This window comes from Nelumbo nucifera, chromosome 1 (assembly GCF_055504915.1).
Source record: "Nelumbo nucifera cultivar China Antique chromosome 1, China Antique-T2T, whole genome shotgun sequence".
NCBI lineage: Eukaryota > Viridiplantae > Streptophyta > Magnoliopsida > Proteales > Nelumbonaceae > Nelumbo > Nelumbo nucifera.
Genome location: NC_142649.1, coordinates 214,385,750 through 214,402,159, shown reverse-complemented (window position 1 = coordinate 214,402,159; position 16,410 = coordinate 214,385,750). Strand labels below are relative to the sequence as shown.

General features: G+C 39.4%; 2 protein-coding genes across 2 annotated transcripts; one reads left to right on the top strand and one right to left on the bottom strand.

Annotated features, from left to right (window-relative positions):
* The first annotated feature begins 3,504 nt into the window (after positions 1-3,504).
* LOC104604702 (uncharacterized) lies at positions 3,505-4,634 on the top strand. Its single transcript, XM_019198995.2, has 3 exons — positions 3,505-3,603; positions 3,700-3,825; positions 4,292-4,634. Exons 1-3 carry the CDS (start codon positions 3,520-3,522, stop codon positions 4,409-4,411), a joined length of 330 nt encoding a protein of 109 aa, XP_019054540.1. The 5' UTR covers positions 3,505-3,519; the 3' UTR covers positions 4,412-4,634.
* Positions 4,635-15,402: 10,768 nt separating this feature from the next.
* LOC104604703 (mitochondrial import inner membrane translocase subunit TIM23-2-like) lies at positions 15,403-16,408 on the bottom strand. The gene has a single exon (XM_010269175.3). It carries the CDS (start codon positions 16,161-16,163, stop codon positions 15,609-15,611), a length of 555 nt encoding a protein of 184 aa, XP_010267477.1. The 5' UTR covers positions 16,164-16,408; the 3' UTR covers positions 15,403-15,608.
* Between the last annotated feature and the right edge of the window lie 2 nt (positions 16,409-16,410).

The window sequence follows — 16,410 nt, the reverse complement described above, 5'->3', positions numbered from 1 at the left end:
TGGATTTTTGTTCTGTTTGTTTTGACGGGAAGTTTCTTATGCTTCCATGTTGATGTTATTGGATCTGTATAACAGTTTTCCACTAACAATTCCATGCTAGCACCAAAGGAAGAGAATCCAAAAAGAAAACAACTATTGGTCTGTTGGATTGGTTCAGAATTCTCTTGTAACAACTATTGATCTGTTTGCCGACTAAAAGCTTGAAAGAGAAAACAAAATCTTAGCTCTGTAATCGTTCAGTGTTGCCATTATGAGAGTCCATTTCAGATGATTTCGTCCCTTAATCTAAATTGGATCAGCAATCCAAAGGAGACTGCAACCTTCGTGCATATGGACCTTGATTCTCTCTATTATGCTTAATTAAGGAAATAATAATCAGAAAATCACGCCCAACGAGTTTAAACCACTTGTTTGAATTCTGATACTTGAGGTAGTAGTTGCTTGGTTGACATGTTGTTTGTTTGGCAAGAGATTTCTTATTAATCACATTATGCTTAATAGGCATTTACACCTATACGGTAAAATCCAGAATTTGGGATCAAATTGATGCTACTCTACTTTCTTCAATCCTCTGTCCTCTGCAAGATGGCAATCATTGAAGAAAAATTGAGGTAGTTGTTCAGTTCAATTTTACATTTTATAGTAATACCCTCTTAGTTTCAAAATGCATCAAATCACAGGTTTTAACATCGAACAACAACCAGCAAGTTAATCAGAAATTAGCTACTAACTAGCTTCTGGACTACCCATTGCAGTGATGTTTTTTCACTTTTCAGTGATCTTTTGTTACATAATATGGATGTCTTTAAATAGAACAGATTGATAAAATAGGATTCATGGAGCTAATCCCATATTGTCCGAATAAGGCATAGATGATGATAAGGAGTTGAAGGGCTGACAGTGACAATGACCTCTGCGCACATTGGCATATGTCCCAGTTGTGGAGGTCAGGTGGCTCAGCATTTCTTTCATCGGACTTGAAAGTTGAAATAAGCACCGTGACTATGGCCAAAGTTGAAATAAGTAGCAGAGTTCGTCCCTTGGAATGATATTTTATTTTGTCTTCAAATGGATCAAATAGAATGGGATATTGACTAGATCCAAATCATATTCGAATTTGAATAAGATCTTTCATCGGTTTTGATGAAGGGTGATTTGGCCCGAACTAGCGAAAATGGGACATGTGGATACAACCTGACCAAGAAATGACAATTCAGCCTAACATGCCTATTTCACAACAGTTGAGCTCAAGTATTCAATCACCTCGGTGCAAGACCGCCTTGGCTTAAGGCTCACCTTGGTGCAGGGCCACCTCAGCACTAGTCTCACCTCGGCATCGAGGCGCCTCGGTATTCAATCTAGTTCGGAACTAAAAGACCGAAGTACTGGCTCAAGACCAACAACTCAAATCACCACGAACTGACTCCCGCATAACAAACCCCAGAGGTCTCTCCAACGGATCCCGAATCTCTTGGGATCACGATGATCTAACTGATCCCGACCTTTTCGGGATTGCGATGAGGACTTACCCTGACTCTACCGGAATTGGAAGTGGAACGAGATAATCCTTACCTGTATACTGCTCCTTTGGAAGCAGAGTGAACTCTATCTCCACACCCTAGATATCTCGGAACTCTTTCGTGTGTCCCACGACTACTCCAGTATATAAAGGCACCAACCCTAATGGTGCAAGGTATGTGTGATTTTTCTGCTCTCCAGCTCTCTAGCTCTCTAAGCTCTAAAAATTCTTCAGCTCGCATCAGATTACAAACTTAAGCATCAGAGCGACCTCGCCAGGTTAGCCACCCTGGGTTCTCTGATCCTTTCTTGCAGATTCACTAAGCTTGCCGTCCGATTAGAAACCAAATCATCCTCCAACAGGAAGCAGTCAGATCGTGCAACATCATCAGGTTTTACATTGGATTCAAATGAATTAAGATTTTAGTAGAATATTTAATAGTATTTTTTATATCAGCAAAATGAGTTATTTATTAATGCCTGAAAAAAAAAATTACAGATCCTTGCTACACAGTAGCCCAAATCTCCAGATCCACTTGCCTAGCATTGCCTTGTTGAAAAATTTGACCTGTCTGATTCCCAACCCTCCTTTTTTTTTGGGGAGCATACCTGATCCCAGTTCACCAAATGAATTATAGAGAGATTTCTCTCTTTAGATAGTTTGAGAAGGTTATGGATTTTGGACATAGGTTATGGTTGTATGCAACTCACCCAGAATCCCAGATTGATTCAGCAGTCCTTGACAAAGTCGATGGCCATTCTCAAGGTGCTGATGGCTTGCCAATGGCCAAAGTCTGACAACTGGCAAGATAGAACTAGATAGAGGAGAAAAAGAAGTGCAGCTATAAATCACCCCTAGAGGTCCTGAAATCACTTGGAATCTCGTCATAATAAAACATGGATGGAAACTAAAAGCAACTTTTGTTGATTTAAACAAGTAATAGGAAAATGTTGACTCCTCGATGTTAGTCAGACTTAACATTTGGACTAAATGTTAAATTACAAGCATTTCTTCTGTGCTTTGGGATGAGTTACACGTAGCCTCCTGTACACTCTTTTGTGAAACTTAAATATGTTGTACTTACATAAAATTATTGTGTGACACCTTCTGTCACCATTCTGTCAAAGGAGTGGAGGGTATATACCCATGCACATCTCACTTACTTTGGTTAGACTCTGTAAAAACCCTAAAATTCCCTTGTCTTGCTTTAATGATTTGACCTTGCCTGTTTAATATTTACTAAGAGATATTTCTAGTGATGATCTTCTAACTGAAGATCTAGTCCATTGATCTTGTGCCTCAAAACCAGTCAATTAATCTTGAAAGCCCAAGTGATGTGCAATGGTTTCAATAAATCAAGGTCATGGAAATGGTATAGTAAATCAGTAAATGATATATCAAATGTCCCAATTTTCTAAAAAAATGTCATATAAATGATGTACCAAATTAACCCAAAGGTCTAGGCCATCAAAGTAGTCTCTTATGATCAGTGCCTTAATCTCAACTATTGAAATGATGTACTAAGATTCCACTGATCTTAGGCATCTAAAATATAACATATCAACACAAAAATCTAGGTTATCAATGTGGCCTCCTAATGTCAAATAATCATTTTCTGAGCAACTTATCAAGATTTCAATTAATATCATTTTATTCAAGTAATAAACCAAACTTTTAAATAATCTGAGCCAAAGTAAAGTGATACACCAAATGAACCTAAGATCTAGAACATCAAAGTGGCATGGGTTTACATCTGGTGCTTGAGGGTGGTTTGGGCATGTTACCTGTTTAACCTGCTCCAGTTCCTTACCTGTTCAAACACTTCTCTCAACCTCCTCCAGAAAACAAAGTACTTGTTCTCGGTTTTCCTTGTTATAGTTAGTGCATGTTGGACTCATAGCATGACCACGGTTTTAATCCTTTTGTTACTACTAGTAGTATTCTTTTCTGATTGGCAATAGCTATTAGTACTATCATTATTATCTGATGCATCCTGTTTGATGCAGGACGAAAGGGAACTGAAAAGGCAGCGAAGAAAGCAGTCAAATGGGGAATCAGCCCGTCGATCCAGGTTGCGTAAGCAGGTATGAATTTCCTTCCAGTATTTGTTGTGGATTTCCTATTAGTTGATTTTGTGCTGCACTCTTATTTGTTAAAGTAATTACATGTGATTGTTTCAGGCGGAATGTGAAGAGCTAGCCCAAAGAGTTGAAATTCTAACCGAGGAGAACTCCACACTTAGATCAGAAGTCACTCGTATCAGGAGCGAGTATGAGCAGCTTCTCTCTCAGAATGCTTCTCTGAAGGTGATGTTTGAATTTTGAAATATAGTTTGCCTTCATTCATTATTTATTTATTTTTCTTCCCATTGGAAGTCTAGATATGTAGTGTGTGGCATAATGACTTTAAGGAAGAAATGGCAGACATACAGGCACATTTCCCCCATTTTATTGGTTACTTTTCCCCAGTCTTGAACACGTTAAAAGTTATAACCTGATATGATGACCACTAGCTTGTTATTTCTCATGGTCCTTAACACACTCACAAATTTGGCACTTCTACTGAAAAGTCTATTCCATCTGATGGTTCTACTTTCTTGAATGTGTACCACATCTTGATATCAGTCTTTACACAGTTAATTGCTATCAGTTCTCAAACTGTTGTTATTGTCTTTTTTTTTAATTTGGCAACTGTAAAGTTTTATTATATCATAAAAAAGCATGCTAATGGATTATGTAAGCTGATAATATTCACAAAACTGGGAACTTACAGGAGAGGCTTGGTGAAACTCCCAAAGGACAAGAAGATTCAAGAACTGGCAAGAATGACCAACATTCAGGCAATGATAATCAACAAGCAGTCGAAACAGAGCTTGTACAGAGTGGTCACTAAGACCAAAAGCCCTGCTTCAAATCTGTTTGCAGGAGCATAAACCTAACCCATTAGCAGCAACAAAGTCCTTGTCTATGTAGTATGTCTTTTAAATTCATCAAGCTGACTTTTCAGTCATGGATAGCTGTTTCTACCATAACGTTATCATTCCATATTTTTTCTTTTGATAATTTTTTAATAGTCAAAGCCCTAGAAAGACATCTAGAGAGCAGTACTTATGGTTGATGCAATATATAGTTGAGGGGAGAGAATAATGAACTACTGAGTATGTTGTACTGTTTACAAAGTTTCTTTTAACATATCTGATGTTTTATTTTATTTTTACTTGTACTATCTATACATTTGTTCAATGGAATAACTTGACGAGTTTATGAAAGATCTCTTTAGGTGTTTCAGCGGATTTGTGTCTTGTAGTCAAAAATATCTTTTAGATATTATAAATTTGCATTACAACTTTGATGCCTCAGTTGATGTAATGGGTAAGTGATCGAGCCTCAAACTTAGAAACACCTATTTAACTGGACGTTACATGCTTATCTTGTGACACTGTAGGTCTCATCATATGAAGTTACATTAGAGACATTGGGGGTTTAAAATTATAAACTACATCTGTTGCATGAGTGATTTGGATAAAATGGTTATTTAAAATGCATGGTGGACTCTCACATCATAAAAAGGAAGTCTAGATGAGAAAAGACCTCTCAATTTTACACTTTTTATGTATTTCTTCAGAACAAAATTAAATTGCAACAACCAGGGTATATTTCACAGAGAACTCTAACATCGGCGGACTTTGCAAGGTGATATTTGACTTACAAATTTATTATCAGGTACCTATCAGATCCTTGGGTCCATAATTTTTTTTTCAACTCAATCCACTTTTTTGGCGTAATTCTTGCAATCGCTCAATTATATCTGAAATCTCACTAGGGATAAATGTCATGCAGGTTGTTGAGAGGTAGGTGAGAATTGAGTAGAGCTTGATCAGAAACCCGATTGGCCACCTTGATTACCGTGCCCCCTTTTTACTATTACAGATTACAACATTGCCCACGACATTTAATAGTATTAATAAATTAAATTAAAAATATTCAAATTTTATATATCATTAACTGAATGAACTTAAAATGACTTTTAGATTGTATTTCATAAATATGAATTGAAAATAACTTTTTATGAAGCTTGAACCTATTACAGTTTAGTGGAAACATAATATTAATTAAAAGCAATTTTACACACGCACACACTCATTCGACTCCCCGCCATCTGAAGCAACACTGCTAATCAGAAATTTAGGGACCGTTTGGTGTGTTTTTTCGATTGTTTATAAGTTGGACAAATTGATTTTAGGTCTATTCCTGTTTGATTCGTGGAAGATCTAGCCGTTAAAAGCTAGAGCACCAAAAAGATGCGAGAAGTCCATTTTGGGAAGCTCCAAATGAAACTTTTCACGTTTTTTATGTTCTATTATCGCGCGGAAAGACACAGAAAGACGCATAGAAAGACATGTATCTATTATACTAGTTTCAGGTTACTTAGACTTTCATGCAAAAGTTCAATGTATCTTTTGACTGTCAAAACTAGAAGATCTTTCAAAAAGACTTGCCAAACAGACCCTTAGTTTGTTTCAGATCTTATAAATCCTGGCCCGTCCCATTGCGCTTGCAGGAGATCCATGTGTTGGGTCCAACCGGTTAGACCTGATGGACCCCAAACCAACTAGGTCAATTCTGGTTCCAGGAGTCGTAACCGATGGATTAGTCCCAATGTACTATCCTGTTATTATTGGTTTGAGACCAGTTCCACCTCAGTCCTAAATCAATCCAGACTCCGACCCGGTCAGACCCAATCAAAACCAATTGGCTTGATTCTGAGACTAAAAATTACAAATCCTATCAGATCCAATTCGGTTCTAGGTCGTCAATATTTCTTGTTATGTCGGTTACGATTCTAACTGAACCCAACCCATTGACAGCCGTATATTTTCAGGTTGTTTTACTTTTAACCCTAACCCTTTTAACCCCTTCAATTTACACTAGATCTTACAGAAAAACCCTAAGCTTGCAAGAGATCTTTTTTTCTGAAGATCACACCCCTCCGACCTTACTCAAGATCCAATATGATTCCATTTTGGACAGACCAGATCCAATTCAATCCAATAAATACTTTAAACCTTGAAATTTGGACTGATCCAATTCAATGTCTTATTGATCCTTCTAATGCATCCAAATTGATTTTGATTTGAACAGGATATCCAACCAAAAACTGGTCCCATTGACACCCCCTATCCATAACATACAATGATGCTATTATGTCAGTGTCATTTTCTATCTTTTTTATTAATAATACATTAATATTTTAATCATTTTTGTTTGTTGGGTAAGCTATCGATTAATATCCAGTTATGATTTAAATCAATCCAAAAATTAACGAATCAAACTTGGATGTAATCCAAACTCAGCCAAATGCCTTCTCAAGGCAATTGAAATATAACCAACCATCAATCAAAATATCCGATATATGAGAACCAATCAATTCGTCTCTTTAGATATGGAGTTGATATTAGAGGACGGGGTTACAAATCAAATGTACAGAATGGAAAATAATTAGCCAAACCAAACCTTCAAGCAGTGGTTGCTTCCCCACTTTTATCGGTAACGATATCAAAGCATTTTATCAAGAGCGAACGACCAGTAGCAATCAATAAAATCCTCCGACTATTTAGAGAACGGAAGAACCAAAAATTCTACCCAATGAAAAACCAAAAAATTAGCTACGATTAGGATCAAAAGTAAACGAAAAAAAAATCCTTCACTAACAAAGCGAGTTCAGATGTTTTCGAATGCCAAACTTGCCCCCATCAGAGAAAACTGAAAAGCTTCAGTGTTTTCATGCATAAGATCCCCTGTACTCTTTGTTCTGTACATCGGATTATGAGATTCCCTGCATGATGCAATTGGCTACAAAAAAGATTAGTTCCACTATATTTGATTCCACCATTGGAAATACTGCCTTAAAAAACCTCTTCAAAGTTCAAACGATTCCACCAATTGGCTACAAAAAAGATTAGTTCCACTATATTTTTTTTTCTGAATGTAGTACAACAAAAATTAAAAAGAATGTGACAAGAAACATATGATATCGGAAAAATACATAGCCAATCAATTGGCATCATAAATGAGATGACCAATCAGGTGGTGTGAATTAAAATTTACGGGGTGCTGTGATTGGTCAAAACTATTCCGATACCATCTCTTTTAGTTATCATAGATTTTCCCTATATTTATTACCACCACCAACTTGGTCAAAATAGAGTACAAGGCCCCATGAAGAAAATACACATCTTCATCTACCATATACTCCTAGGCAAAGTTCTAAATATCGATACAGGCATACCGATGTATCGGCCTGTATCGATGCTTTTGTGTTTTATTTATTTTTTTTAAAACCAGTTCAGATGGATTGTTTTAAGTCCTGACTATCCTCTGAACCATAACCTGACCCGATACACCCCTTGTAGGAGCATAACGGGAAGGCTCCGATACGATACGTATATATACCGATACATAATGATATTTTGAACCTTGCTCTAAGCATTCAAATTCACCTGCATTCGAAACTGACAGAAGTCATCCTAATTCCTAATAATCTACATAATTTAAAGTTATATACCAAAGCTTTCAAAATGGGGTGATAATATTTAGTGTAATAACACCTGGCATCTAGGGCAGCAGCCACAGTGCATCCATGTATGAACCATCTAATAAGCAAGAAGACTATTCAATACTGATGTAACAACAACAAATGAACCACCCAGTAAACATTAGTGCATTTGCCAATGTGAATACTTTTGTTAAATATCATAGGAAGATATATAAATATATATATATATATAAATATATATAATAAACAATATAAACAAGACAAGCATGTTCCATAACATCAACCCTTCTGTGTGAACTAGCAAAACATGTGCAACTGCAGTTCTGTTCCTCTTGGCTTTACGTGTGTGTCAGGGACGGAGATTCTTGGGTGGTTATTAGATGGATGAGGGATTACTCTGTCAACCCATAGGCACCGAGGCATGCAATCAAGAGGCTAGAATCCTGAGATCTAGCCTAGGTGGTTCAAAGTATGAACACGTATTAGCTCATATAGGCCGATATGTATCATTCCGAGACCTCTCTGATACACCCACATATCAGGGTTCTGACCGGTTCAGAGGGTGGAAAAGCCTTAAACCGTCCCCCTCAACTGGTTTTGAAAAAAAAAAATAAAAAATAAACAGTATCAATATCACCCAATACGCCCCTACCGGCGTGTCCACATTTTGAACCTTGTCTTGCATAACTGAAGTATTTTTTTCTTCAATATCACTCTGAAATTGTGCTTTCTTATTGTTATCCTTCTATTCTTATTCTGTTATCATCGTGTCACTCATAGGTGAGATATTTTTCGAATAGTCTGAACTAAGACCCTGCTAGAAGGAAAATCTAATAGCAGGTAGGGGTGTCTATGGACCCATTTTTGGTTGGACCCGTCCAAATTAAAATCAATTTCGACACAGATTGGACAGACCTATAAAGACATTGAATTGAACCAGTGTAAACTTAATGGTCCTGGATTTATATTGGATTGCATCAGATTGAACCAATATCTGGTTCATTCATAGAAGATAAGAATACAGGTACCAATGGACCAGGTTTGGATTGGAACATATCTAAATTTGGTCCAGACATTGATTTGGACCGGTTCAAAATGGTCCAAAGTATTCATCAGATTGAATTTGACCTGGTCCATTTATAATGGACACTTATTGGACCAGATCAGATCGGACCAAATCCAGTCCAATTGACACCCCTATAGCAGGGAAGCAAACATTTGTAAAATGTTTGACAGCATAAGCATAAAGCTGTAAAAACAAGATTGCAACGAGGATTGATGTTCTACCCTTGGGCCTAGGGTTTTTTTGGGGGGTCTTTTTTCTGATAGGTAACAGAAGCTTTATTGATTATAAACAAAAGAGATGTACGGATTTTACATGTAGAATAAAGAGAGCATAGAAACTGCCATCTCTCCCTATTTACCCCTCGTTTGGCCTTAGTTGAATCTTGACTTGGATGTTTCTAACCAGCCGCATAATCTTTATTCAGCTCATTCCCATAGGTCAATGACACCTTCTCCCTATTCAAAAGCCAACCAAGTACCCTTGGGCCTGAGTTCCTCACGCAACATTTTTGAGGAAAGATAACTTGTAGTAAACAAAAAGAGGAAGGATAAAAAATGAGAGGATGTACAAGCCTCAACAGACAAAAGGAAAGAGAAAAGATCAGTAATAACACATCATCCAAATGATTGAAATTTCTTGGAACCCATCTGAAACTGCAAGACAAGGAAGAGGACATATAATAAATTTCGTGCAAGAAGCTTGACAATCTCCAAGATCCAGAACCCTGTTCTGTAGCACATTTAATGGCATATCTAGAGTCACCTTTCCACAGTAAGTGAGCCGAACTTAAGATCTTTAGCAATTCTTAATCCTTTTCCTTGTAAGAGCACAAATTTCAGCTCCTGAAGCATCTTCTCAGCTGTGGCGGGTCCACTAAAAACCCAGCATAAGTCCCCACTGGAGTTATAAATTAAACCACCAATACCTTCAACTGAACAGGTTGGAGGATGAGAAGAACACTTCAAAGGAGTAAGTTATGGGGACCTAGACAGGAACCTCTTGGAAGTCCTGAATTCTACTTCTAGTCATGGGTGCAACTTGAACTGGTTAGGGTTGGGATTTTGTCAAAATGAGAATGGATCTGACCCAAAGCTCGAGCCTGAAGCAGAGTAAAATGTTAACTCAGGCCAACTCGAGTTGCATCCCTGCTCCTAGGCTCCTCTATGGTAGTCTAGCTCTCAGTCCCATACAGAATGCAGATTTTGTCCTTAGGTTTGACAGCAGCTGCAGATCCTTTTCTAGCCACAGGGGAGCAGCTGGTATTGGTGGCATCATCCTGAACTCTGACGGTAATCTGCTTTGGACTTTCAGCAGGCCAATTGGGATAGTAGGTGTCTCAGAAGCTAATGTTAGAGCTCTCTTAGTTGACTTAAGGGCTGCCACTTCCACTTCTGCCAGTGTCTTAAGTGTTGAAGGTGACTCTATAAATGCAATCAGTTGGGCAGCTAATAGGAATCTTGGTCTGTGGAGATTGCCTCACTTCCTTGAAGAGATTCATGAGATTTCATCTAGGCTGAGCTGTTCCTTCAGATGGATCCCAAGAGGGATGAATTCAGTGGCTGACTCTCTTTCCAAATCTGAGGTGGATAGCGATTTTTTGTATAGTGCTAGTATTTTACCCTTGTAGTTCTTGTGTTTTGTTTTGGGGTCTTTTTGCTCTCTGTTTGTACATCTCCTCATGTCATGTACATCCCCCCCCCCACCCTGTTTTCCTTGAAATGAATAGTTACCTTTTCTCAAAAATAAAAAAATAAAAGAACACTTGTCTATCTTAAAGGGAGATTTCTAATACCAAATGGAAGATTTAGTTATTTACTTTTCTTTTTCTCCTTTTTGGGGGGCAGGAGCAGGGTTCCAAGCCCCCAGAGCTATAAAAATTGGCACCAGTGGTATCTCCCTGCATCATTCACTATCAGAAACTATACATAAGACATGCGGTGTCCTGACAAAAGTGGGAAGCCAAAAGAGATTGTTCATCTACACTCTTGTTCTGGCCAAGGTATTAATGGATTACGAACCTGGAAAAATGTTAATCTAAATGGCTTAAGCTTCCAAGGGTGGCTTGATATGTCCCTCATCCAATTGGTCACTGTCTGAGAATCCTCCTTGATGATGGTTCTCTAAAGCCCATAAAATGCTACTCAAATAAGATTATTGAGTCAGCAGAGCTAGGTGGGATGCCTCATTTAAAAGGAAAACAGATATTAAGAAGCATGGTTAGGAGATTCTGATTTTTCACATGACCTCAGAAGCTAAAGAAACTAGTTTTTCTCTAAGAGACGAGTGGGTGAAAGTATGGAGTGGATCTTGAGATCTTAAATATGTCAATATCCAAATCATATAGCCTATAGAAGAGGTTCGACAATGTGTTCATTTGGGTTATCACTTGCTACAAAATGGTAAGACGGTTACAGTGGTAAAAGGCAAAATATTAGCAGGAAAAAATCAGAATTTTCTCATAGTTTGAAGAGAGAAAAAGGGGAGGAGATTTGACTGTGTTGGGAGAATTTCAAGTGATTGACATTGATGGGAAGTTTTTTGGCAGATCCAACAAATAACCTGGACCAGTTGATGGGTCTGATCTGTTGAGGACCAAGCGTCCTTATTGTCAAATCCTATAAGCATATATGATGGGGATGCTGAGAAGATATCAATGTTGAAAAGAATAAGGTGGAAGTTGTTGCAGGTTGGTTTGAGAGGGATAAAAAGCTAAGGAAGTCGCAGAAGAGATTGAAGAGATTGAATGCAGATCTGTGGTCATTCATGTTTCGGTCCAAGGAAGTCGCAGAAGAGATTCTGAAAGAGCAGCAGGGAAAAGAGAGGGCTATAGACCTCAGGCTGGATTGGTGGTACCCGGCGGTTGGAGAGCTGAAGAAAGGAAGAGAAAATTATGAGACTTGGATTGGCATTGCAGGGATACCCCTCCACACATGGAGCATCCTCACCTTTGAAGAAGTGGGTGTGACGTGCAGTAGATTCCTCAAGTTCGACGACCGCAACAAAACGTGGGAGAAGTTGAACTTAGCAAGGATGCTGGTGAACTGGTCAAGGTAGAGAATCCTGCAGACATTCCTAGGAAGCTGATTCTGAAGTTTGCAGGGGGAGTGTATGAGCTGAGTCTGGTAGTAGAAAGACTTGATGAGACTTTTTGTAAAAAGGAGAAGCTACACTCGAAGCACAGAGAGAAGGGGAGGCCAGAGGGAGAGACAAGGTATTCTGAAGCTCAGGAGAGCACAGAGGAGAAAACAGGGGAAAGTTGAACAGGGGAGGGATGTGCAGTGAGGGTGAAGAGGATGATGCTGAGTTAGATCCGAGTTTAAATGAGAAGACACACATGGGAGAAGGGATGGCTAGAAAGGACGAAGAGGGGGGACAAGTGGATGGGATGGAGGTGGACCTGACTCTTGAATAGGAATATTGAGTGGGGCCAGGCAAGAAGGGGAGGGAGGGAAACCAAAGCTACTTCGGACAGACACATATGAGGGTGAGGAAGGAGAGATCCCAGCAGCACCAGAAAGAGAGAAGTCTCCAGTAACTGACAACCACGCTCCAGAGACGACTGTAATAGAGGTGGAAGTTGTTTTAGGTGAAAGGGAGGAAGAAGCAGGGGTGGACTCAGTAGACGAAGGCAAAGAGGATGGAGTAGAGGTGGTTGTGACCTCGAGCGACAAAGCTCCACCTTTGATTGGGATCGAGGTGTTTCCAGATAGACTTGAAGATGGCTTCAGTCGGCAGAAGGTGAGTGAGCTCAATGAGGAAGGTCTATCCCCTGGAATTTTCCCTTGTCTTTCTTCTCCCCTTGGAACATCTCCCATTTCTGCCCCACCTCTAATTAGGGGTAACACTGGGACTGTTGCTGAAGGGGAAGAAGGGAAGACTGTATCGGTATCCGGGGGTAGGAAGGCTGGTAGAAAAAGAAAAAGGGGGGTGGGAGAACCAAGTAGAATCTATAATAGGAAAAGGAAAACAAAGAAGCTTGGGGAGAATAAAAAGGGGAAGGAGGGATCAGGAGAGAAGGAGCTGAGGGACGAGGCAAAACGTATTCAGGAAGAAGGAGAGAAAGAAGATATCAGAGAGAAAGAGGATGGTGGGAATAGAAGAGTTAGCAGAGACACAGATAGAGGTAGGCGGAGCTTTGGGCCTGTTTTTTCTAGGGGGAGAAGAAGTGGTGAGAAAAGCCATTGATCAGTATGAGAGATCTAGAAGGGAGAAACAAGAAGAAAGATCTAATTGGGGAAGTGCCGAAGAGGGAGGGGAAGAGGGGGGAGGGAGACACGCAGGGCTGACGGAAGAGGAATAGAAGGGCAGATAGAGGGGGAGAGGGGAGCAGTGGGAATGAAATTGCTATCCTGGAATGTAAAGGGTTTGAGAAATGGGAAGAGGAGAGAGGTGGTCAAGAATCTTCTGAGAAAACATAATCCGGATGTTGTCTTGTTGCAGGAAACAAAACTGGAACCTTTTGATCTAAGGATGAAAATTGAGATTTAGGGGTCAAAGAGTGGAGAATGGGCTGAGGTGAATGCGGTGGGTCTGTCAGAGGGTATGCTAGTAGTGTGGAACCCAAGTAGCATGAGGAAGATAAAGGAAAAAAGGGAAATTTATGCCATATGTAAGGAAAGGAACAGAAGGACTTTTGAAGACAAGGCTTGTAGCATGGAGAAGATGGTTGCGGCTGTGGGCAGAACAGTGGTAGAATGGGAGTTGATTCTTCCTGAATTCAGTCGACAAAGATGAAAATAATACTGTGGAAGTACAGGGACCCCAGGATCATAAGGATGATGAAGCAGATGAGGATTTCAATCTTCAAAATGGAAGCTGTGTTGAAATTCATATTGCTAGGGTGGGGATTGAGCTCAGTCAAAGAAGGGTTGTTATACAACAAGATACCTCTTCTTTTCATAAAGATGAGGATAATGTATCAAGTGAGAATGAGGAGTCTACTGTTACTAGATGGTTCAAGGAACAGATTTGACAGAAGAACCGAAGAGCTACCCAAGTTTCAAAAATTTTTGCTTGACAAGTAAAAAGGCTAAGAAGGTTCAAAAGAAAGGAGGGTTGGAGGACACAACTACTAAAATAACCGAGTTAGTGAGTAAATGCAAAATATGGGAACTGATTTATCCTTGTCAGATAATGATTATGGGGATTACATGTGTGAGGAGTTATTCAAAGAGGACATTTGGAGATAATATGGTACATTGGTACTCCAACAACTGAGAACCTAACCAAAACATAGTTCAATAACTGAGTAGTCTATCCAAAACCATAAAAACAGGCTCTATAGATATGATTGACTGACAAGCAATATATATAGTGAAGTTCCAAATATGCAATGAAAGTCATAAAGAAAAATGTACATAGGTAGGTTTGGGTAAGTATGAATAATGAAACCGACACTGAGATGCAATAATTTCATGATAAAAAAATTATTACAGAATTTACCGTAACATTAAGAACATTTTGTATCATTAAACAGGGGAAATTTTGTATAGAGAAAAATCCATGGAAAACCACAGTTTCAATTATACTAAAAACTAAGACTTAGCATAAAATCACTTCAAAGAAAAAAAAAAAAAGAGTAAAGGCACAAAATCAAATCATGGCAAGTACATGGTTGGTCTCATGCTTAGAAGAAAACACAAGCATTTGAATGCACCTACTGGACTTGCAGTACTCTATCTATTATACAGATTGGACTGTGTGATTCTTGAAAACTGTCTATATAAGATCATTTTAGGGAGTAAAATAAAAGGAACATCATCGTGGCCCCCTCTATCCAGGGTCTGGGGAGGGGTGATGGATACATACCTAACATTCGACAATTTTTGCACAAAGTAACTGTTCTCATACTCAAACCCCCATTCTTACACTTGCACCAAGCAATGGCCCCTTCGAAGTAAAAGTGCATGTAGACATAGAAAAACATTCAAAACCCTAAGAACATGGACTTTGAAAACATACTGCAAATTTTGCTCAAAAAATATGGTTAAAATTTGACTGCAGAATGAATTTATGCAAATCTTACAGAAATTGTGGAATGACACCTTCTCTTTCCTCACCATCCCTCTCCTTTGTTTGGTTATTTATTTATTTATTTTTCAGGTAACCATTGAACAAAAATTGTACAGTATGTTTTTAGTTAGCCAACTATACAGTATGTTCTCAAATAACTACATAGTAGTAAACCTCCTGAAGTATGAATTCAACTAGAATACAGTAGATAAACCACACCATCACGCTACTATCAGTTTCGAAGTCAAGATTGCACTCCGGTCACAACATAAACTGATATAATATTAATTCAATGAATGTTTCCCCCGGTACCTGGGGCACCCTAATTATTCAAGATAAAAGCATTCCACAATTACATAAAATTGGAAGAGGAAAAATTGGATCATGCAGCATTCCCTGCAGGGACTAACTCATTAGATAAAACCACATCGGAAATAGGCACAAGAAGAATAAACCCTAGATGGGCACGTATCTCTTCAGAACCTGCTTCCCAGCAACCGCAGCTCCAACCATCAAACCCCCAATAGCTCCGGCAACCGCCGCTGACCTCGGACCGGACGCAGCTTTGAACAGCGCCCCCGTCCCAAGCCCAGCCAAGACGCTGTTAATAACGTCATCGGTATCTCTGACAGCAACTATTCCGCTCTCCAACCCAGCGTATAACAACCCAATCACGCCAACACGATTACCCAATTTCCTGCCAGAGTGACCTGACGCATTGAGAACCCGATTGATGCGAAGTTTCAACGTGTCACCTTCTTCCGAAGCTTTTACACCGTCTACAAATCCCTTTCCGGCACCCGCTATTGCACCGGCGAGATAGCCACAGCCGGTGTAGTAGGTCAGATTCTCCCCCCATGTTCGGCGTTGAGCGACGGCTTCTTCTTGGAAGAGAAATTCAGGCGAGGTCGGTAGCTTATACAGGGTTTGGATCGGGAGTTGCAGATCCTGGTAGGGATTGTACAGGCGAGGAGGATGGTCGTCATCCCTATCACTTCTTGAATCTGTCATTTTTTTTCCCTCCCCTAGATCTGTTTAGGGGTTTGCTTCTTGATTCCTTCCTTTAGGATTGGAAATCGGAGACCTTTTAGGGTTGCGGTTCAAAGTTTCAATGATCAGAGGAAGGAAAGAAGGGAGGAAGGCGAGATTTATTTTCCCAGACCAAACGCCGCCTTAGACGAGTCCGGAGAGACTAGAGTCTAGAGAGAGGGAGAGAAACAACTCCCCTCTCCAAGTCTCCAGATGTGCGTCGAGAGTA

Excerpts from the sequence above, each read along its gene's own strand:
- LOC104604702 (XM_019198995.2), top strand. The coding sequence starts at position 3,520 with ATGCAGGACGAAAGGGAACTGAAAAGGCAGCGAAGAAAGCAGTCAAAT. Across the intron at positions 3,604-3,699 it reads GATCCAGGTTGCGTAAGCAG|GCGGAATGTGAAGAGCTAGC; the intron begins GTATGAATTTCC and ends TGATTGTTTCAG. Across the intron at positions 3,826-4,291 it reads CTCAGAATGCTTCTCTGAAG|GAGAGGCTTGGTGAAACTCC; the intron begins GTGATGTTTGAA and ends GGGAACTTACAG.
- LOC104604703 (XM_010269175.3), bottom strand. The coding sequence starts at position 16,163 with ATGACAGATTCAAGAAGTGATAGGGATGACGACCATCCTCCTCGCCTG.